The sequence below is a fragment of the Notamacropus eugenii genome, chromosome 3 (genome assembly GCF_028372415.1).
Source record: "Notamacropus eugenii isolate mMacEug1 chromosome 3, mMacEug1.pri_v2, whole genome shotgun sequence".
NCBI classification, from domain to species: Eukaryota; Metazoa; Chordata; class Mammalia; order Diprotodontia; family Macropodidae; genus Notamacropus; species Notamacropus eugenii.
The window spans coordinates 58,512,885-58,537,678 of NC_092874.1; the positions used below are offsets into that span (position 1 = coordinate 58,512,885).

At 39.3% G+C, this 24,794-nt stretch overlaps 1 protein-coding gene across 1 annotated transcript in view; it reads left to right on the forward strand.

Moving 5' to 3' along the window:
- SLC39A12 (solute carrier family 39 member 12) overlaps positions 1-24,794 on the forward strand; it is a 109,180-nt gene that overhangs the window by 12,082 nt on the left and 72,304 nt on the right. The window contains exons 2-4 of the mRNA XM_072650250.1: positions 3,343-3,624; positions 9,291-9,498; positions 20,293-20,471. Coding sequence (XP_072506351.1) covers positions 3,343-3,624; positions 9,291-9,498; positions 20,293-20,471 — 669 coding nt within the window. The remainder of the gene's footprint in view (positions 1-3,342; positions 3,625-9,290; positions 9,499-20,292; positions 20,472-24,794) is intronic.

The window sequence follows — 24,794 nt, forward strand, 5'->3', positions numbered from 1 at the left end:
AACTAGACACTGTGAACATTACTGTATGTAGGAACCTTTAACCTTTCCTTGTAGTACTTATGGTTTGACATATCATGAAATAGATGCCATGGAAAATGGAAATTTCAAAACATGTTCTCTTATAAAAAGGTATATGAAAAAGTATCTTTCACTGAGCATTGCATGATAGATGGCTGCCTACCTTCCCTACCTCTTTCTCTATTGACCCATCTTCTGTTCCCTGAAAAAAAGTCTATCATCTTTCTTTTCTTAGCAACTACCTAGTGAAAGAAAAAAAAAGTAAGTGAACGTGAAAAATTCAGACCTAGTTTATTTGCATTGCTACAAAAGTCAAGTTGAACTTCATTACTTCCCTCCCCTCCTTGTAATGAATCAATCAACTAATTAAGAAAAACTAACAACTATCTAAAAGTTGGGAATTTAAAGATTGGAGAGTTTGTTGCCAGTCACACATATATAATAAAAACAGAAATTTGGAACATAGAATTGAGGTAGTGAATGCTGCCCCCTTGAAGCATTACCTTGGATTTAGACCTTCACTTTCCTTCCTTTCACTTGCATAGAGACCAAAAGGTGTTGGGGGTAGGACAAAGGGGTTAGGAAATATCTTGGGGCTTGAGATTCATGTAACTCTTTCATATTTTCTTTGAGAGACCTCTTTTCCTACCTCCCAAATGGAATTTGAGTTTACAGGATCCCCAAAAAAGCTTCAGTAAGAGTTAGAAAGAATTTCTAACTCCAAATCAGATGATTGCCTGAGTCAATAGACTACTATTCAATTCCAGACACAATAGCTAAAAAGTCAGAAACTTTTCTGAGGCCTTTCTCTAGGGGGATGTAGGTTGTACTTAGCTTTCTGGCTAATCCATATTACAAATGAAATTGGTCCCTGGAGGCAAGCGTCTCTTTCTGGAGAAAGAAGTTAAGTTAAGAAAAGCTAGGACTGAAAATTGATATTTTTCTCAAAATTTAGGACTGAAAATTGATATTTTTCTCTCTCTATGAAGAGAAAATAACTAAGAACCTTTCCCTGCTCTTGTACTAATCTCCCTTGTGAAACAAAATAAAACAAGCTAAATCTTAAGCATCAAAGATCTAAGCTAAAAGTATGTACATCCAACTCCTTTTATGGCAAGTAGGTAAAACCTTAGCTGAAGAATCCAGTTGAAACTGCAAGGTAGAAGTAGAGAGACTTCCACAACTACCCGCACACCTCAGAGCCACACTTTGCAATGATCCCAAGATCAGAGGAGCACTGACTGACAGAGAGTACATACCACATGAGACCAGTGTGGTGCAGGTTCAGTAGGAGCAGTAAGAGGAGATCATAAGAAGATATTTACAGTTCTACAGTACAGAAAGCCCAAGTTACCCTTCCATACATGTCATGGCCATACATGTTCCTTACATATATATCCCTCCACATGTCATCTATCTATCTATCTATGTGTGTGTGTGCGTGTGTGTGTGTGTGTGTGTGTGTGTGTGTGTGTATCCATTTGTCCCACTGGGAGTTTATATTTGTAGAATAGAGTGCTCTAGATTTATGGGGGTGGTGATCTACTGCTATTTTTCCTCCTATGTTATTTTATTAAATGCTTTATTTTGAATTGTGTCTTCTGGCTGACTAGTAAAATCAAACACATTGATGGGGGCTCATAAGTTTTTGTTCTGAGTTGATTAGTAGTTTATAATTCCATTATCTCTTGGTTTCTTCTATTGTTGCAGTTTAGTTGCTGAATAATTGGAGCCACCCTGGCTTTGTAAAGAATGCAACTAATGCTTTGTTTTGAATATGGGTGACAGTTGTTTCTGCCTGACTCATATGGTGTGTTACAGTTGTTCCCTGAGTAGGCTGCATAGCAGACATGAAATCAAAGTCCTTCAAGCTGTCACCAGAAGAGAATGGCATTAAAGACAGACTGCTAAATTACTCTTATTGTGAGACAGTTCCCTGTAAGAATTAAGACAGCAAATGATTCTACTCTGATTCAAGTGAAGGGCATCTCCTTTGTTCCTGGGAGAGTATATCATATGTCCTATATCAAGAGAATTCCTGTCAAGCTGAGAGAGATCCCCTCCTGTCTTGACAGGAAAGACTCAATAGGAGTCCCCTTCTGCCTTGGTGGGAAAGATTCAATACATTGCTGTAGCTAGAGACTCTGGAGCTTTCTACATTTGATGGTGGAATTGACTTTTCTTTCTTTCATTGAATTGGCAAAATGGATGGTGTCTTGCTTGGATTCCTTAGATTCAGTTCCTTGCATTCAATGTATTGCTATAGTCAAAGTAGTCAAAGGTTAATCTTTGATCTGCGAGTCAATGAAATTAAGAAAAAATCATACTAATGTGAAATAAGAAGAGGACAAGGTATACTAACAACATTGATACAGTGCATGTATCCTCATATATATATATATATATATATATATATATATATATATATATATATATATAGAGAGAGAGAGAGAGAGAGAGAGAGAGAGAGAGAGAGAAAGGTGCTAGAGCTGTGATTTCATAGATTTAGAGAACTTCCAGGTAAAGAAATTTCCTTGGCAAATGTGAGTCAGCACCTCCTCTGTAACATACAAGAGTCTTAGAAAGTTGCCTACAGCGGTGTTGACAAACCTAAATGGAAATGGATCCCTGCAACCCACATAGTATCTTAGAAAATCACAGGTTAACATTATCTATGTTGTTTTGTACTTGTATTTATTTTTGTTAAACACTTTACAATTATATTTTAATCTGGTCCCCTAATATAAGTGAGAGTTTTGTGGCCTCTTGTGGTCCACCAAGCTTGATGCAAAGGACAGTGACTTGGCCAGCATCATACAGATAGCATATATCAGAGTTGAGATCTGAACCTAGTTCTTTGTATGGCCAATGCCATCTCTAGATTCATTATGCTTTGTTGCCTACACTCTTTCCCTACTGTCCTTCTCTTTCTCTCTCTCTTTTTCTCTTCTCTTTCTCTCTTTCCTTCTCCCTCTCACCCTTTTTCTCTCCTTTTTTTCTTCTCTCTTTTCTTTCTCCTCTTTCTCTTTTTCCCTTTTCCCCTCCTTCTTTCCTTCTCTGTCTCCTGTCTTTTTCTTTCTCTCTCTCCTTCTCTCTTTTTTTCTCTCTCTTTCTTCTTCCCTCTCCTTCTCCCTCTCCCCCTCCTCTGTTCTAGCCCCTGGTTTGCCCCCTTTAGGCCTCCTGCCTTCCTGTGAAGCCTTCTCAAGGTCTAAGACCTCAGGCAGTGCCATAGCTGGCATTCTGTGGGCATTTGCTAGGCATTAAGGAATAATGAATGTGTAGACATGTGTGGCTGTCTTCCTTTCTTTCCTTTTTAACCTACAGTGTTTGGAGCCAGACGCCCTGTTACTAATAGCCGGAGGAGATTTTGAAGATCATCTGAGTGAAGAAATGTTTCAGAGAATTTCCCTCCTCCTTCTGTATTACATAATTCATCAGGAAGAGATCTGTGCCTCCAAACTCAATCTGAGCAGTAAAGACTATCAGTTTTACTTGCACAGTTTACTTAGCTTAAGGCAGGATGAGGACTGTTACTCGTTTTCTCAGAATGAGACAGAAGACATCTTGGCTTCCATAAGGCAGCACTTTAACACATCCAGAAGCCAGGTAAGAAAAACCCAAATATGGAGCATCTGAGTACACCACTAAGGACCTTGGCATGGGATCCTTGCAAGCAGATATTCAGAGATGGGAGGGCCCTCAGAGGCCACCTAGACCTAGAGTAGAGGTTAAGGCACTTGCCCAAGATCACAGGTAGTAAGCTTCAGAGACAGGATTTAAACTTAGGTCCTTTGCCTCTAGCACCATGACTTCTTTTGAAGTGCCATGAATTCATCTTGGCCAAATGCATATTCTTAAATTTCAAGAATATTTATTCAAGGTGTTTTAAAAGCCTTAGTGTGGTTTTAAGCTTGAGTAGCTTAGGATGTCCAACTCTCTCTTTTTCCATTTGGGGTTTTCTTGGCAAAGATGCTGAGGTGGTTTGCCATTTCCTTCTCCAGCTCATTTTACACATCAAAAAACTGAGGCAAATGGAGGTTAAGTGTCTTGCCCAGGGTCACACAGGTAATAAGTGCCTGAGGCCAGATTTGAACTCAGGAAGATGAGTCTTCATGACTCCAGGTCTAGCACTCTGTGCATTATGGCGCCACCTACCTGCCCCCACTGATTATGGACTTGGACATACTGGGCCTCAGTTTCCTACTCTGGGACATGAGTGAGTTAGACTATGGACTCTGAGTCCCATTTCAGCTTCAGATCTCTGATCCTATGATCTGGCAGCTATAGGATGGATGGATTAGATATAGGAGAGACCAAGGAAGAGAGTGTTTACTCCAAGGGAGCCTTTCCTGGCTCCTTCATGTCCATAAAATCCACTGCCACAGTCACATATTCTAAGGAGGGAGGGTTGAAAGCACAGGATATCTGTCAATGTACTTCACCTTCTAAGTGGAGATAAACAAGAAACAGCTGCAGTCCCCCTTCCTCCCAGCTCCATCACTCATTATCTCCAGGAATGGAACAGGTTGCAAAAAAGACTAGTGTTTTGGAGTACTCAGTACAAGGCAACATCTCTCTGTAGCCCCTCATTAGTGCCCCATCTTTGCTCAGTTCTGCAGTTAGGTACTTTACGTCCCCTGCATTCTCCCCATTAGGCAATGTGCAGTCTCAGCTCCAGAGGCCCGTCCCACCCACTCCACATCAAAAAACTGACTTTTCAATTAACCTCTCCTTTGCTTTCTGACTCTCTGTGGGTAGTCAGGGGGTGGGCTTGTTATCTTTGCTTTAGGGTGATCTTCCAAAGGCCCTAGGCAGCTGCCTTCCATCACAGATAGAGGGGGTTGGTACAGCCTGCTTTCCATCACAAATTATTCACTCACAAGTATGGCTGGATTTGAATCAGAGTGCCAGAACTGGTTTCCAGGAGCTCCAACTGTATCTCAGCAACCATTCAGAGGCCCTAAGCAAATACAGGGAAAACAGTCTCCAAATTGCTACAAATGCAGCTCGTTTACTCTCAGTGTCTATGGAGCTGTAAGTTCCTGGGTTAATTGCAATAAAAAAAAAGAGAAGGAATGAGAGAGATGAAAAAGAGGAGGGCTATTAACCAAAGACAAGGAAAATCACAGGCACAAAGTTTTAACCCTTTGAACAGGAAAAATAATGCCAATTTCTTCCATTTGGGGTTTATAAGAAAGGGCATCCTTCTCCAAAGAATTCTCTTTGCCACATAAAGAAGAGGGAATTCTATACACAGATGTCATAGTGTAGAAAATGTACAAACAGTGGATTGGCTCAGATTAACCACTGGAATTTCAGGCTTCCCATCCCCTGCTAGAGATCTGTCTTGTGACAAACTTTCGATGCAAGCTGGGAACCCAATACCCCCAAACTGGCAGTATGTGTAGTCACTCTGGATTTCTAGAGTTTTGGAGTATCTATAAGAGCTATGTGTATACGAGAGCTCGTAATGAGAGGAATAAAGCTTCCATGCTCAGAATCCACCAAAGATCATAGGATCATAGATTCAGAACTGGATGTGACCTTTGGAGGTCATAGAGTCCCACCTCCTCATTTTACAACATCTAGTTTGAATCCTCTTCACAGTTCGAAGTTTGGATTCAGTCAAAGGGCCACACTTGAGGACCTAGAGTGTCACATGTGGCAGGTTCCCCGCCCTGACCTAGTGCATCAATATCTGGCCTCAGTGTTAGGAAGACCTGGGCTTGAGTTCAGCCTCTGACATATGCTGTCCCTGAATAAGTCACTTAAACTTTTGGTTCCCTCCAGACAAATGTCTAAGTCTATAAGAACAAGTGCTGATGTCTAGGGGTAGAGGAGACAATTCAATTCAATAAACATTTATTAAGCACCTGTAAAGTACCAGACATTGTGCTAAATGTTTGGGATACAAAAGAGGCAAAAGACAATCCCTACCTTTAAGGAGCTCACAATCTAATGGGAGAGATAATTGCTGGGATGTCTTGAAGCTGAGAAAATTTCAAAACTTACACAAAAGATTGGTTGTGTTTCTGTAGAATCCCTGTAGATGAATGGGGCTTTCAATTACTTTGAAAATAAGTCAGTCAACTCAGCTTCAGTTATAATGCCTTTTTATTCCTGTGGTGGAATTTCCTATGGATAATATCTGTATCTTCCCTAAATCATTCCACAGGGGGATAGAGTATTCTACCTTGGGGTGTGCTGGTAATGTTTAACAACCAACTTCCACCCTCCACCAATGTACACCAGACATTTTTAAATTTAATCTGTGTTAATATTTTCTTCATCAGTGTCTTAAGTTAAAGTAATCAGCAAGATAATAAATCAACCCCCTAATTTCTAAGGTGTGAACTCACACTGAAAATTTAGCTGGCTCCTTCATACTCCTCACTCTATCCACCTCTCCCTGTTCATGCTCAAATAAAGTCCACTTAACCTCTTCTTCTTTCCTTCCTTTGCCATAGCCAACTGTTGAGTCCTTCACCTCTCCTTGTGGGTTCTACATGAGCCATGGGTAGAGGCAAACTGGCTATAAATGCTTGGGGGTAGCGAGATACTTTGTGCACTTCAGCCTTCAGTTACTGGGTCAGCCTTCCAAGGCCTGAGATAATCCCAGAGCAAAAAGATTCCTCCTTTCTTTAAGGACAAATCTCCCGGACATTTCACCAAGATACCATCTCTTCCTTAGCTAACGTCCTCTGAATCAACAGGAATTTGGATGGTGGTGGGAAGAAGGAAAGAGTGACTGTGTTTTCTCCCAAGAGACCAGCCCTCCCAGACAGACAGGTTAACTCCTTAGAAGCTCTAACACACAAACTGCCCTAATGTATTTTTTAGAGATTTACAAAGGACTTTCCTCACAAAAACTCTACAAATATGTTTCTCCCCATTTTACAGATGAGAATAGTAAGACTTTATCACAAAGTCCCCCCCCAAAAATCAGAGCTATGATGTACACTTGTATCTCCCAGTTCCAAGGACAGTAGCCTAGTCTCAATATGCTTTAGTATTTTGGTGGATTTGATATCAAACCAGTGTAAGGGGGTTCATTCTGTCCAGTAGGACCAACCACAGCCTATTCATGTCTTACCAACCTGTATGGCCTCTTATAAATTTTCTACATATACCCCTCTCAATGTGATGACTGCCTTTTTCTAGTTCTCTTGGCATTTTATGGATACATAATAATCTATATTACATCTTGAATTGCATTTTACAAAAGACCCTTTTACAAAGGGCCTTTCTCATGACAACTATGAGAGGTAGGCAGTATGAATAGTTTTATTCTCACCATTCATTCATTCATTCAGTCAGTCAGTCAGTCAATCAGTCACTGAAACAGAAACAGTCCTTGCAATTAAGACTTTTCCCTTTAGGGGAAGTGGATCTGTGATTTCACTGTGGGGAAGCTCCAAAAAGGAAACTCCCTCCCCTGGGACAGATCGCCTTCTGCTGCTTCTTACATTAGAAGGACCCTTTCTCTGATTATCAGCACCACCAAGAACATAGGACGAACAATCAAGAGAATTTTTTAGGCATCTCCTTACTGGAAGCAATGAAAAGCATAGAGGACTCATAGAAGTTAGTTAAAGAATTTAACCTCAGATGACTATGTGCTTATTTGATTTCTAATTCCTTAGGATTTCTAAGTCAAGTGGGTGAAGTCATTGTTGACTCATTGATGAAGACACTGCAGAAGTCAACAAGGTTAGCTAGTTAGAACTAAAAGCTTAAGCTGAATTCGTTGAGAAGTATGCAGGGGATATAAACTTGTTCACAGATAAGCAAATACAAACTCTCTGTGTAGAGCAGAACGGCAAAGAGTTGATTTGGGAGCAAGAAGAAAAGTCATAGCTTTAGTTTGATTTCAGACATTTTGTATTTGAAATGACATGTAGATAGTTAGAAGGAGATGTCTCAGCATGTGTAAATATGGGAAGAGAGCTCTTAGAAGCATTAGGTCTAGAAATAAAGCAGGTCCCAAAACTCTTAATGCAGTTTAAAACTTTAAACTCTACTAAGACATTTAGGACACCTTGTATAGATCTGAGAATCATTATCATATAATACGTAATTGAAAATATTTGTTGAATTGTTTTAGATAAATTAGATAATAAATTTATACATATGTATATTTTTAGTAGGTACTTAGTAAATGCTTGTTGATTGATTGACCATAGGTGAAACCTGGATTTCCATTGAGAATACCATATTCCTTCTTTTTAAAAAAAACTTAATTAATTAATTTATTTTTAGTTTTCAGCATTCAATTTTATAAAATTGTGAGTTCTAAATTTTCCCCCTTCCTTCCCCTCCCCCTTCCCCAATTTGACATGCAATCTGATATAGGCTATACATGTACAATCATATTAAATGTATTTCTAGTCTAGTCACGTTGTAAAAGAAGAATCAGAACAAAGGAGAAACATCATGAGAAAGACAAAACAAAAAAAAAGAGAAATAGTATGCTTTGATCTAGATAATAAATTTAGACAAAATTAGATAATAATTGTATACATGAGAACGGAGATGCCTCTTCAGTTTTCCCCAAGAGAGAATGTAAAAATGAAGATTATAGAGGCAGGTTCCAAGTTTTTGTTAATGCCTGTGATTAAGGAGAATGAGAACAAAGAGGAAGAGTCAACAAAAGAGGCAGAAGGGAGCTGAATAGAGAAGTAGGAGAAACCAAGGAAGTGTTAGACCATGGAAACCAAGAAACCAATTAGTCATCACTCTGTAGGCAGTTAGTACCTGCCTACAATGGACCAGGAGCTGTTCTAGGTACTATGGCTACAAAAACTGAAATGAAACATTCTCTGCACTCAAGAAATTTACATTCTTTCAGGGAGACAACATATACATATGCAAGGATGTGTTCACAGAAAATATGTACAAAAATAACACATATTTATTTCTTTTTCCACTCATACAAGAGTCAATATAGGAGCATGGAGATAGTAGATGGTGTATCAACAAGCATGCCCATTGAGTGGCTAAACCATTGAGGGCACAGTAGAGAACAATGTATAATAAGGCTACAAAGGTAGATTGGAGCTAGATTGTGAAGGATCTTAAATGCCAAAAAGAGAAGGGCAAGGGAGAAGAAAGTTTCAAGAAAAATTATTAAAATACTAAGAAAAATTTAAAAAAAATAATTGCTCATGTGGTCCAAGGATATCTCCCACCCTTTCAGAGATACTCCCAATATTTAGCTTGATTGTTGAATGAAAATTTAAAAAATATTTTTCCTACATGGATCTTGATTTCAGTGTGTGGAGACCAAAATTCTACAACAGAAATCTGGAATAATAAGCAATAATGGTGCTGACGAGAACACCCTTCCTCGGCTGGCTGCTACAATCATTTCTTTATCCCTTCAAGGAGTTTGTCTGGGCCAAAGAAGCTTGCCTTCCCCAGATTATTTTATGGAATACATCTTCAATTCTCTGAACAGTACCAACGCTCTCCACCTACCAGGTAAGGATTCTTTACTGGAATTTCACTTTTGTATCCCTCCCACCATGGAAACTAGGCTGACTAAGCAAAGATTAAAGGTGGTTATAGAATTACTTCACCTAGGACTGAGTCACCACTTTATCCTTTAATATGCATGAGACATGTGAACAGTGTTACAAAACAGTTATTGGCCTGATTCCAGAGCTGAGAAGTTCTTCTTGAGCCTTGTACACAATGTGGTATGAATGTGGACTAGAGATGGAAACCAAAGGATTCTTCCATAACTGTAAGCTGAGTACTCCAAGATGCCTGGCACTGTGCCACAGTTATGGTCAGTTGTGGTCCCTGTGTTTTAAAAACTTGCAAGCAAAAGCATACTTTAGGGGGAAAAAAGATTGCTAGAGGTATCAGACGCGTGGCCCATGGGCCATAGGGAGCCCACAATACTCCTGAGGGTAGCCTGAGCCAGATTAAAATGCAGAGTCCATCTGATTTTAATGTGTTGAAATATTAATAAAAAAGAAACATATAAACACACATGGTTTTCTAAGTCAATATGTAGCTTGCGAGGAACTTTACTCTCTCCTAGAACACTTTGGAGACAAAATACTGTCATAGAATTTTAGGTATGAGAGGGATATTAGGGACCATCTGATCCAAATCCTTTATTTTGTATATAAGAAAACAGACAGGTCACACAGTAATTAGTGAGATACATAACAAGTGCTTAAATATCCTAAACACACACTAACGGTGATGGTCCTCTGTTCTGTAAGGTCAGTTGCAAAGGGAAGGAAAAGGGAATAAATGTTTTCATGATACCTACTATGTGCCAGGCACTGCTAAGCACTTTATAAACATGACTTCATTTTATCCTAACCACCACCCTTTATAATAGGAGCTGTTCTTATCCCCATTTTACAGTTGAGGAAATTGATGCAAGCAGAAGTGACTTGCCCAGGGTCACACAACTAGTAAGTGTCTGAGATTGGATTTGAACTTGGGTCTCCTGACTATCCATTATGCCACCTATCTGCCTATATTCAATGAGAACAGCACCTGATTTGGAGATGGAAGCTTGGGTTCCAGCCACTTGACTATGTAGTTTTAGGAAAGTCTCATTACCACTCTGAGACGGTTGCCTCATCTACAAAATGGAAACAATCTTTGTAGGATGTACAGTATTTCACAAGGTGGTCAAAAGACATAATAAATGTAGAAGTGCTTTGTGAACCTGAGAGTTGGAGAAATGTCAGCTGTTGTTATAAATATTTCCTGAAAAGACCCCATGAAAGTTACAAAACAGAGTTCTACATGAGATCTGGAGGGGAAGGTAATGACCAACTTGGTAGGGTCAAGAATGTCTTTCTAGAGGAGGTGCCATTTCAGCTGGACTCTGAAGGATGGAATTTATCAGGTGAAGAGAGGAGGGGAGTTCCTTGCTAGGACAGGGGTAGGGAAAGATGTGGAAACTTGGGAAGTTTGGACATGACCAGAACATGTGGAATTGTTCAGCTTGTCTAAGGGAATGAATATAAGATAAACCCAAGAAAGTAGAATGTTGCTAAGTCATGAAGTGCCTTAGATGACAGGAAAAGGAGTTTGGACATTATTCAACAGACACTAGGAAGTCACTGAAGATGTTTAAGCAGAGGACTGTGGCATGACCACATTAATGGGTGGGGACAACTATTCTAGCAGTGATGTGAAGGATAGGAAGGGGAAAGGGTAGAATAGGAAGCTGTGTAAGGAGCTAGTATGTGTCTAAGATCAGATCTGAATTCAGGTCTTCTTGATTCTAAGCTCATTAGTCTATCCACTGTGCCAGCTAGCTGGTTTCATGCTAAAATTGTAAAGTTAAAAGAAATGGAGGAAGAAAGTTTAGGGAACTTGGAATGAGGAGGTCAGGTAGTCTCAGTCTTCTCAGTGAATAGGAGGTTAGTTCCTATGATGTGGTGTGTGTGTGTGGGGGGGTTGTTGGTGGTGGATGGGATGTAGTAGGAGTGTTGTTAGAGGTAAGACCAGAGAAGAAAATTTGGAAAACTGTCACCAGGAAAAGTAGAAAGAGATGGTCAGTCAGCAAACATTTATTAAGTACCTACTACGTGCCAGGCACTGTGCTAAGAACTGGGGATACAAAAAGGCAAAAGGCAGTTTCTGCTCTCAAGGAACCCACAGTACAATGAGCGAGATGACAAACAAACAGATATATACAAACAAGTTACATAACAGTAAATAATTAAAAGAGGAAAGGCAATAGAATTGAGAGATTGGGATTTTAGGTCAATATTTTAAAAATTTTAATTTTATCAAATAAAAATATTTTAAAGGGGTATTTGAAAAGCCAGGATGTGAGAATAGAGAGCATTCCAGGCTTGAAATGGAAGATAGAGGATGGAGTAGGAGGATTATTGAGTGGCCACAGATCTATTCCAACTCTCAGATTCTGTGAGTCCATGATTCTGTGAAGCTCTGTACCATTCATTTGTATGAATGAAATCAGCTTGATTTTGTACTTTTCTCCAGTGATGCTCAGTAGTCCAGAGGCACAGAGGAATCAGGTGTCAGGTTTATCCAGGAGTAAGGATCCCCTGGTTGAGTTTGGGGGAAAGGAATTGTAAGGTGGTAGCTTTTTGACTCTTGAAATGATAGATCATGTGATACAGGCTGGATATTTAGGCTAGAACAGCAGGAGAATGTCTTGGGGTGGGAAACCTGCAGCCTCAAAGCTATATGTGGCCCTCCAGGTCCTCAAGTGTGGCCCTTTGATGACTGAATCCAAACGTCGCAGAACAAATCCTCTTAATAAAAGGATTTGTTCTGTAAAACTTTGGCTTAGTCAAATGGTTGCACTCAAGGATCTAGAATGCCATAAGCGGCCTCAGGGCTGCAGCAGGTAACAAACCCCTGTTAGGTAAGTAGATATAGTGACTATCAAAAGACCAGGAATGATTAGAATGAATAGTATGCGTTTAGTGCAAATGAGAGACATTCAGAGACTATATAAACGCAAGAGGATAAGAGACTGAAACCATCATGGAACAGAGTTTCTGATAATGGAGGTGGTGGAATTTAAAGGGTGACCATATCTTCTCTCTGTTGCTGAAGTTGGTAGAGAATGAGGTCAATTGAGATGGAAAAGTTGTAGAATAGTGTGAGGGATATTGAAATCCTGAAAAATATTAAGAAGGCAAAGTGTAGGATGGAGAGGGAAACTATGAGCCAATACTTATTGAACTCAGTAAGAATGTTTGGAAAATGCCTGGACAGAATGACATAATTCCCAAGGCAAAAAGGAGGAAATATGTCCTTGAATCAATTTGGTGAAACTAAAAAAATAATTATGATTAATTTAGTTGCATTGGAGGTATACCTAGCAACCTCAGTAGCCTAGAGGCTGGAAGCTTAGAATTGAAAGGGTCTCAGTTGACACACAGAATTTAGGGTCCCGTGCTTCTTTTACTCCACCAGAAATGTCTCTTATAGACTCCCTGATCTTCCCCATCCCATTGTCACACACTTTGAAAAGGGTTCCAGGAAGGGAGGGCTGCTATTCTATTGTATGATATGGCATGGAATGACCTCTGCTTCCAGTCCTTATACTTTCTATTTCATCCCCAGTTTCTATGATTTGGGGGTTTGTTTTTTGTACAAGCTGACCCCTGTCCTCCACCTCTTGAAGCCTCATTCTCCCTTCAAGGCTCAACTCAATCACCCCTCCCCAAAAAACTTCCTCCTAATTCATTCAAGTTATTCTTACTCCTACCCTCTCACCAATTGCATTGATTTGTTTCTATATGTTTTGTATTTACCTCCCTGGACCCATGATCTTTCCCCTGAATAAAATATAAATTCCACCAGAGCACTGGTCAGAGTCAGAAAGCCTAGGTTTAATCCTATATCCTATGTTTACTGAGTGACCTTGGGCAAGTCATTTATCTTTTCTGGTCTTCAGTTTCCACCAATGTAAAAGTAAGGCATTGGATTAGTTAGCCTCTGAGGTCTCTGAGCTCTAGATATGATTAATCAATTTTTGTCTTTTCATCCTCGTAGATAACACCATGTCTGCTACAGAGTAGATGCAGAGGAAACACTTGTTGAATTAAATTTGATTGACCTGGATTCATAATTTCAGTCCCACCACAGGGTGCTGCAATAAAGTACTGCTGGATAGAGCAGGAGGGAGAAGAAGGGTGGTGCAGGGCATTAGGAAAAAGGAGACTAGGCTATGGGGTCAATGAAAGGAAGGTGTCAGTTGGAGCCAACTTGAGCTGGAATACTCCAACTTTAGTAGATAATCTGTCTTTGCTGGAGCCACACTGAGATGGAGAGAGAGAAAATTTTACAAAAATTCATTTGGGTGGCTTTGGAGACAATCCCATGTTACCATCCTGAACTGGTGGTCCCTGCTTGAATGCAGAAACTTCTTTAGGGAAAGGATTCTTAACTTGGGGTCTGCAAACTTTTTTCCCTATGTGTTTTTAAAAAAAACCCTATACATCAGTATAATTGGCTTCCTTTTCATCCTATGTATTTTATTTTATTCATTTGAGAAAATTTGTTCTCAGAAGGGGGCCCATAACACTGCCAAAGGTATCCATGATACGTAAGAAGTTAAGAATTTCTGATTTAGAGTCATTCAAAACTGAATAGTATATTAATAAAGTAATTTAAATGAGCTAATTGAAATGAATCAATCAATAAATATTTATCAATTTGCCTTCATATGTCAGGCATTGGGCTAGACCATGAGGATACAGGTACAAAAAATTAAATATTTCTTCTTGCAAGAAGCTCCTGTACAAAGGGAAAGACAAGATATATGACAATAAGTAGCAGTGATGGGAGCATTAAATGAGAATTTTCTTCAGTATAGATAAGGGAGATAGAAACATGTTCATAGGCAGTAGGAAACTAGATAGGGAGACTAAAACTAAGCAAAAAAGTAGGGAATGTAGAGGGCACAATCTGCTGGAGGAGACAAGATGAAATGGGATCATTTGGACAAGCAAAAGGAGTTGGCCTTGGTAAGAAGTAAAGTGACTTCATTGTGTGAGGCAGGGATGTAGAAGTGAGAAAAAGCATCTGAGTGCAAGGAGATGAGGCAGAGAGGAGAAGGAGTTGAAATTCTTTTTTTTCTCTGTAAAATAGAAGGCAAGGTTTTCAGCTAAGGAAGTGGAGGAGGAGGGATCCATGAGACATTTGAGGAGGGTTGAAAAGGTTTGGAAGAGCCTCTATGGAGAGTAGGAGAGTTAGTTGATAAGGGTGGTAAAGTAGAATTGCCTAGCAGTAGTGAGGGCCCAGTTGAGGTTGTCCAACATAAATTTGTAGCTATCCCAGTCAGATAGGTTGCATGTTTTCTCCACCTTTGTGTATAGGAGGAAAGGAGGGAGTAATTCAAGGCTGGAGCTTGGCTTAGCATAATCAATAATATAATCAGAAAGCTAGGGATTCAAGAGTAGAGAACAGTGTAGAGTTGAATCAAGGGGAAAAGAATCAAGAGGGGAAAAAGAGGAAAGAGTAGTTAGTGCAGGGGAAATGGCATGGGAGAAAACTGAATGGTTAAAGGATTAGAGGTCACCGTGTGAATGAAGAGTAGGGTTCTATAAAGGAAGGAAGAGAAAGAGGTAAAACCCAAGAGATTATGACTGGATAAGAGAATTTTAGAATTCTTGAACATAGACATGATACATTTGTGGGCACTAGTAAGATTAAGGGGGAGAACCTGGAAGCAGCCATGGGGAAGAAGTATTCCAATTCTCCTGCCTCAAGCTATGAGCCAAGGAGAATGAGTGAAGGTGCAGTAGGTATTGGAAAGGGTGGGAAAGAAGGTTCTGGAACCAGGGCAAAGCCAGGTTTCAGAAAGAGCTAAGAAGGAAGGAGTTGTAAAGGATAAGTTTTAGAATGAAGGGAAGTTTGTTGTCTATGAAATAGACATTCCCCAGGGCACAGTAGAAGAGCTGAGTCGAGTTAGGATGAAAACAGAAATAGCCGTTAGATTTGACAATTAAAACGTACATGGTCACTTTGGAGAGAACAGTTTCAGTTAAATAAGATTGGAAGCCAAATTGAAAAAAGTTAAGAAGAGGATGAGAGGAAAGGAGGTAGAAGCATGAATCATAGATATTCTTTTCAAGGAAGTTAATCCTGAAAAGCAGGAAACATGCAAAATGAGAGTGGGGATCAAATGAGGGTTTTTGATGATGGGAGAGACATGGGCATATTTGTAAGAAGCAGGGAAGGTGTCAGTAGACAATGAGGATGATGGGGGGGCAGTCTGCTGGAGAAGATGGGATGGAATGGGATCACTTGTGAATGCAGAGGTTTGCCTTAGCAAGCTGGGGTGAAGGAGGAAAAAGCATCAGAAGACATAGTGACAGCGATGAGTAGGAAGGAAGCACAAGTTCTTGGCTAATAGCCTCATTTTTTTCAATGGAATATGAAACAAGATTCTCTGCTGAGAAGGTGGTGTTGGTGAGGGTGAGAAAGACCCATAGGAGGCTTGAAGGGAAATGAAAAGGTTTGGAAAAGCTGCTTGGATGTGTGACACAGTGAAATCTTTTAGGGAGGTGTAAACTCAGGATCAAGTAGAAGTTATGTAACATAAATTTATAGTGGACCCAGTCTGCATGGTTTGAAAGATGGGCTTCACTGTTTTTAAGTTTCTTGCAGATTTGGTTAAACTTGAATTTCTCATTCTTCGCTATATGCATATATTTTTAAAGGCACTTAATAACAATCTGGCATTTAAAAAAAATCCAAGTGGTAGGAAAGGAAATGGCAAATGCCCAATACAGTTACATAATAATATGTACTTGTTAAAACTTTTAAGATTTTAAGTACATTTTGATTTACAAGGAAGGGAATGAATGAGTATGTGGGTGTCTAAACCATTGACTAAGTGTATAATCAAACCAGTTTTCCATTATGTTTAATACTTTTCAGTGATGAAAAATGTAATGAATTCTAGAGCAGAAGTAACCAGCAGAATCTGTGTGTTAATGTTCTTGTTTTGGTCTGCCCATATTATGATGTGTTAGGTGACAGTTTAAAAGACTTGAGTTCAAATTTGGCCTCAGAAATTTAGAAGCAGTGCAACCACGGACAAGTCACATAACCTCTGTCTGCCTCAGTTTCCTCATCTGTAAAATGAGGATAATAATAGCATCTATCCCCAAAGTTACTGTGATGATAAAATGAAGTAATTTTGGCAAAATCCTTTGCAAACCTTAAAGCACAATATGTGTTATAATTATTGTTGTTATCATCATATCTATTAGGCAGTCTCATCTTTGACTGGGGCTATCCTCTAGTGCAGGTTGTAAAGCGTCTTTGTCCTGTGATAGCCCCGCTCCTGGCACCCATGTATTTTCTTGTTTGTGCCATTTTTTCCCCCATTCATATCAACACTTCTCTTATTGCCCCCACTGACTCTTATCCTCATTCACCCAAACTTTCTTTCTGTTAGGAAGAAAATAATTCAATAAACTAACTCAGCCCAAGACTTAGAGTCAAGGGAGCTGAGTTCAAATTCCAGATGTACCATCTGGACCAGGGGTGGGGAACCTGTGATCTTGAGGCCACATGTGGCCCTCTAGATCCTTAAGGGTGTCCTTTGACTGAATCCAAACTTCACAGAACAAATCCTCTTAATGAAAGGATTTGTTCTGTACAGCTTGGACTCAGTCAAAAGGCGGCACCCAAGGACCTAGAAGACCTCAAAGCCGTAGGTTCCCCACCTCTGATTCTAGACCAGTGTGACTTTGAATAACTCAACCTATGTGGACCTCAGTTTCTTCTTCTCTGAAATGAGAAGCGTTGGACGGGGGGATCTCAGCGTCTCATGCATTTTTACTTAGATCTGTGATCTATGATCAGTGTATATGGGGTGTTAAAGGAGGACAAGCATCTCTGGTCTGGGGGTTTTCCAAGTCCTTTTTAGGGCTCCTCATTCACCTTTGGTGTCCATTTTTCACCCAGCTCTCACCTGTGACTCAAAGAAGCTATAGCATTCACAGCAGCCACACCCATAGATGGGCTAAACCAAGCTGAGAGTAACTGACAGGCCTCAAATACCTCAGTAAGTTAGGGAAAAGTCTACCCCACACTTGTGAAGATTTTCTCCAACACTGTGGGTGAATGAGAACAATTTATTCCAATGGCCATGAAGGCAGCTTAGGAAGGCCCTGTGGAGCACTTAGAGCTTGGTCAGGAATTGAATATGCTAATGTCATCCACTGCATTATGGGCCATTACCAGTCATCCTGACCTACATCCTGCCACAGGACTTCAATGACTCAGGAAGAGAGGGTGAGACTGATGAATTTGTGCAGCTCGGCCTCACTATAATCCAATTCATGTTCAACCAAGACATCACCTTGATGCCCTTGGTCCTCTTTTAAAGCAGAGGATGAAAAACATCAATGATCATATGAAGCAATTAATTACTCCATATGATTTCATTTTAATATCCAACATCTGAAGTCCAGGGCAGGGTTTAATGAAGATTTATGACATTCTAAAGGTAGAATTTGAGGTTCTACGGTGTGAAGTTGAGAATATTTGGGTCAGAAAGTGCTATCTGGTAAAGCAAATTAAGACTAGAGATGGAAGGGACTCTAGAAAGCCCTATCATTTTGCAGATGAGGAAAGTGGGGCTGAGGGAAATTTAGTATCTCTTCAAGATCATACAGGTAGCAAGCAGCAGAGCCTTTATTTGATCCTTACATTTTGACTTGAAATCCAGATTCTTGCCTCTTCTCTCTTAAATGACCAGCTATTCAGATGGCATAACTTCTCAATGTGGGGCAATATGTCTATAGTAATTGGAATGTTAAGAGAATTGTGTTCCCTAAGTGGAAATTGCAACTTTAATACTGATATTGTGCACCTCCACACCATGTACATTATTACAATATGCGCTCATGATTCCTGACTTTCATTTCCCCAGAGATGGCCTAATACAAACTAATTTCACTTTGCTTATCTTTTCCTAGCCAGCAATGGAGATACACAATTAACAGTTTTGCTTCTTCTTTGTTCTTGTTTTTCGGGGAAAAAAACTGCTCCAAGGAAAGGATCATTTAATATTTGTTGATCAGCCAATTGATATTTATATGTGTCTAGGCTGATTAATTCTGCAGCCTCAAAATACCTATTGTTTGAGCACAACAAGAGAGATTTGGTTCTAGATTTTGCTCTTTGGTTATATTCAATATGAGTAATTTTTAGAAGTCTGTCCTTTCACAAAGAGATATGCTTATTTGCAAATGGTCAAGACTGCCCTGCCTATGAATACTTGTCACCAGTTTATACTATTTAAATGACCATATACTGGCAAAACAGTCCTTATCCCTAGGTGTAGCTATCACTATATTCATAGTGGTTCATTTAGAACACCAATGGCCAAGCAGGATCCATGTAAATATTCTGATTTTTTCCCTTTGGTAGGTATGCTTTAAGGCTAGATTGCTATATGTTGCTGCATGCCTTTATTGAAAGAACATACCAATGTGTTAGGCTATTGCTAAAGGTCTTTAAAAGATTATGGAGAGTAGAAAAGGTACGGAAGAAATGGAGAGGGTTAATGTCTTAATTTTTAAAAAATGAAAATGAATAAAGTCTGCCAATGATGGTGAATGACCTTGATTTTAAATCCTAGGATGTATTATTAAAGGGATGGTTAATGAATATCTAGAAAAGGAAGCAGTGATTACAAGAGTACAATGCATGGCTTTATCAAGAAACGTCATGGCAAAATAATTTAATTTTCTTCTTTTTTTTGACAAGTTAACTAGACTAATTGATCAAGAGAATGCTTCAACTGAGGTTTATCCAGATTTTAGTGAAGTATTTGAGATATCTTATCACATTATTTTAGTAGAACATGTAGAAAAGTATGGGCTGGATCAGAGCTCAGCAAACGTTCAAGGGCCCAGACTGCTATTTATTTTTGTACAGCCCAAAGACTAAGAATGTAAACCAGATTTGGTTCTCAAGCTGTGGTTTCCTGAGACATTGGATTATATAACTGTAGAATTAGAAAAATTCAGAATTGTATGAAGTCACAATCAAAGAGTTGACATAGAGATCCACTTAGACATGCGTTCCATTGAGATATGCTTGACCTTGTGTTGTTTGACATTTTTTCAATTATTTGTATAAAGGCATAGACGGGATACTTGTGAAATTAATGAGAGGCAGTATATCATGATGGTTAAAGATTAGGCCTTGTAGTTTTTAAGACCTTGTTTCAAGTCCTACTTTAGACACATTCTGGCCCTAGGACACTGGACAAGTAGTTTAACTTCTCAGTGCCCTCAGACAACTCTTTAAAACTATAATTATATGTTGAAGAGAATATTGTTAATCAAGCATGGATGAGGTGGACTCAAGGGTCTCAGAGATCTCTTCTGACTCTAAGGATCTGTGATTCCATCATCTCAGAATCTCTCTTGGGGCCAGCAGAGGTCTCTCATCTATCCTCCAAGTTCAAAGCTTTGTGATATTCACTGGTGTCTAATTCTTCTATAAAATGTCCCCTGAGCTGTGGTCACCAATCTACAAAAGCAAAAAAATCATAGGATTATGGAATTTAGAGCAAGAAAGGACTTTAAGGTGAATCTATACCAAAGACTGAAATGCAGAAAAATGATATAACTGGTCCAAGATCCACATAGAAGCAGGTTCAGGATTTGAACCCAGACCCTATGATTATACATCCTGTATTCTTTCCATTAAAGTTAAAATTAAATTAATTTTTATGTAAAAACAGCATGCTTTTACTCTGACATCAGTATTTTGTGACATTTCTAGAAATAGACCAGCTTCTTAATGTTCTTTGGACCAAAAGTTATTGCAACAAAAGAGAGCAAACATTCTCACACAAAAGGAGATGGAAAAACTTGACCATTCAAGACTGGGCCTATCTCAATCTTTCAGCTTCTTCTGGGTTGGACGGAGACCCAAATGACAATACCACCGCCTGGGACCAGGTACCAACTTTGTTCTTCTTATCCCTGATGACTGTTAATAAACAGCAATTACATGGGCAAGTCAAGGGGCTGACAGTGGGGGAAAAAAGATAAATTTGAAAGGTAAACATTACATTTTCTTCCATGAAAAATGATACAGTTTTTGCAAGGTTACATGACCAGTTTTGGAAAGTATAAGAATTATTTCTTTTCCTCACCTGATTTTTCTCTGCAGATGTACTTGAGACTTGGGTTATTAGGAAAAACCATGTGTACATATTCTTTCCTTTGGGCCGAGCTGTACACCTGTTATTATCTGTGTCATAGCATATGGCAGTAGAAAGAATGCTGGATTTGAATACAGAGAAGCGAGATGTGAATCACAATTCTTCTATGTACTATTTATATGTGACCTTAGGCAAATCATGTCATTTTTATGGGTCACAGTTTCCTCATCTGTAAATTGAGAGAGTAGGAGTAGAAGATGTCTAATATCTCTTCCAACTCTAAAAATGTATGATTTATGTCAGCAGTTTTAATGGACCCCAAAACAACATCAAATATTTCTGCTTTAAATCTGATTCTTTAATGATCTGATTCTAGTCTAAGAGCTCTTAATCTTTTGTGAATTATGAATCCCTTTGGACAGTCTGGTTAAGCATATGGACCCTTTTCTAGAATGATATCTATCGCCCAAATTCATGGTTAAGGGAAATGATGAATTTCAGTTTGAGGCTAGTGAAAGTAAAGATGCGATTTTCCCCCCTCCAATTTCACAGACCCCTTGAAATCCATCCAATGGATCCAGTGATGTGCTGGAAGTTAATTATTAAATTCTCAGTGTAAGTATTTATACTTCAGTTATCAATAAACACTACAAATCAGGGCTTGACTTACTGTTTTGTTAATAGTCTAGACTTAAGAAAGTCATGGAGAAAATAATAATAATGCAGATTGAATTTAAAATGTGTTGTATGTATATTGTTTTTTTGAGATTCAGTTGTTAAATAATTATAAGCATACCATGTCATGGACACCAGGGGCAGAATCCTTCTTCTGGTATACAATTACGATTCAGAGATAATTCTAATGAGAGAGTTCAGCTAGCCTTCCTTCTAACATTTTGTGAGAGGGAAGTTTCTGTTTCAACTTCCACCAAAGTCTCCCTCTGGTGCTTACTCAGTGCCTGGAAGTGACCCTGAGTTCTTGAAGGCTACACCAGTGGAGCTAAAGTTCTGGTAAGACCTACCAACCTGGGAAAATGTTCCAGTTAAGGCCTAGTGCAGGACTGTGGCCATTTTTGGGAGAGTAGCCTAGGTGAGTTTGGAGAAGCTCATCACCACTTTGACCAAAAAGTATTAATTTCTTTTTTGGTCATAGTAGTCTAGAATATTGAAAGTGGTCACTACCTTCATAAGTGGAAGAAAGATCCATGAAGTTCTGTGGGTTCCATTGCATAGAAAGAACAATGGGGTCCAGTTGATGCTTGGGCTAACTGCACCATAAACTTGTGGTCCAATGATGCTAGCAAGCCATGAGCAGAGATGGGACATTCTAACTGGCTTTTCCACATGAAGACATAAGGCACTTGATGTCTTAGTAAGATTTTCTACATTCTTTTTATAAGACTTTTCATGTATCTACCAAGGGTCAAAAACAATTTGCTTAATGGCTTTCCCATTTGTGTAGAGATCCAAGGTTGCTTCTTAATGTTTAAAGAGTCTCTAAGGAATGAGAGGCTCTAAAGAAAGTCTTTTTAAATATATACACATACATTAGAGAATCTATACATATTGTATTAGAGAATAAATATGTAAATTCATGTATGCATCTACACATACCTATATGTATACATATTTGCCCCAGATCTGTGATTTCATCAGTGTATAGAGCTCCAAGAATTTCCTTTATTGAAGTCCATTGGCACCCTTTGCCATTATAGCTTAGAGAGCTGCCTATGGCATTGAGATATTAAGTGGTTTACCGAGGTTCACACAGCTAGTCAAGACAAGACTTGAATCTAGGACTATCTTGCTCTGAGGCCAGCTCTGTAGTCAATATACTATTCTGACTGACATAAACATATACATGCATTTTTGTATATATATATATATATATGTAATTTCTCTAGACTTTTTCTGTGCAAATCCACTCATTTTAAGGAAAAACCCTAACTTTTTATATAATGCAAACATTGGTATTAAATAATTCAATTAAATAGTTTAAGAAAACATTAAGCACCTACTACCCTCCAGGGACTGTGCAAAGCTCTAGGGAAAGAACAAAAAGCAATACCAGCCTTCAGAGAGTTTACTTTCTTTCTGAGGGTAGAGGGTGAATGGGATATGGCATTAACACAAATGAGTTAGTAACATAAGGCAATTTGAGGAGGAGAAGATTGCTACCTCCTGGAATCTGTGGCAAAGTACATCTATTATTGTAGGCTAATTCCACTTGGAAGGATAAGTCACTAAGCACATCCTTCTAATGACAGGAAGAAACATGAGTTTTCTAACCCTAATTCCTCTGAACAGCATCTGCTGAAACAGCAAATGAATCTCAAAAATCAAGGCCTTTCTCTGGGAAATGAACTCCCACTGCTTTTGTTCAGGCAGATCTTGGTGTAGGTACTGGGGTTCGATTTTTCAAGTCTGATGTCTCCATTTCAAGAATGATATACTAGACTGAAACAAAATCTCATCACTCCTCTGCTCTCCAGGACTAAGCTGAGAACCATCTCCTCCTGTTGTTGGCAGGTCAATATTTAAAAACTTCATTGCACAAAGGAAAAAATCAAAATCTGCTCGTCTACATAAGTGAATCAAGATGGGGAGGTGTCTGATTTGTCCGTGCCTGAAATCAATGTTCTGGCAGACTCAGAGTAGTCAGGATCACATCTCCAAGTGGCAAGGCATCACCATGCAAACACTTTTGTTCTGTAGCCCGAGTAACCTTCCAGGTGCCCCTTCCGATTGGCTGGGAGACCAAAGCCTAGAGTTAGGAGGCAAGCTCTAAGCAGCCTGCCAGTTTGAATTAGGATAGAAGGGTCTGAGTCTTGCACAGAAAACAGTGAACCTAAGTCTGGCGTGTGTGCTTCTTTTGAAGTTTCTCATAAAACTTCACATGAAATAGAACTTCATAAGGAATCCTTCAAATTCAGTATTCCAAAAGAGGTCTGGTTTCATCCAGTGCTCAGATGTAGTCTGATACAATAAACAGTGAGCTGGACTTGGAGTCAGAAAGACCTTGGTTAATGTGTAACCAGAGGCAAGTCCTTTAAGCTCTCTGTAAATGGAGATAATAATACAGATCATATCTTCTCATAGAACAGTTCGGAAGCTCAAATGAGGTAGCATTTACAAGGTGTTGCAAAAGTCAGAGAGCAGTATTAAGTTAGTAAAGGTTAATACTGAATGGAAAATGCGACCAGGACAATTCAACAGATAGTTATGTAGCTATTTCATCAGTGGGTCAATTACATCAGATCCAAAGAGTATCCATAAATGGAGAGGAGAAATGGAATATCTGGAAGTCCCTGGTGCTAGTATTTAAGCTTTAAATTATACTTTGATTTTTGAGACATCTTGTACCCAGCATTTGATGAATCTTAAAGCACTACGTCATTATCAGCTATTATTATCCATATGGACACTCCATCTTCCTATGTATATAACAACTTTCCATGCTTTTCATGAATTGCTATGGCCAAAAAATGATCCACCAACTGGTGGTCATCAACTTTCTGTTGAAGGGAGACTCTGAACCTAGCAAGGCTGGTTTTCTGATAAAAGATGCATCATCAGGAAGGCATTCTGTTGATGTCTCCTTTGTGAAGCCAGACCCTCTCCATGCCATGATGAAATATCCAAGTAGAAGTTGCTATAAAATAAAGCAATTATAATATAGGCATTTGAGTCAAGACAGCAGGAGACTGGTACAGTTCAGGGCTGGCTGTGTTTGGAGAGACATCAGGTGCCACCAGGACCGGAGGAAAACCACAGAAGGTAGTAAGTGTTACTTAGGGTGCCAAAAATTAGAATGGGGCTGGTATATGGGCTTTGATAAGGGTAGGAACTGGCCACTGTGGGATCGGATGTGTTAGTGGAAGCCAAAGGAGTAGGAGGCAAAGAGGCACATTTGTCTTGGCCATGCATCTCCTTGTCCTAAACAGATGATTGGGATGAATGATGTTGTCACAGTCCCTGAGTTAAGTAGATGCTGCTAAGGCCACATGATTGCAGGATACCCCCATTCAGGAAGATAGTGAGGCTGACACTGTAATACCAGATCCAATCTGTTGACTAAACTGTTTCCGTTGAACTAGTTTCCATTTCAGCTCATGGA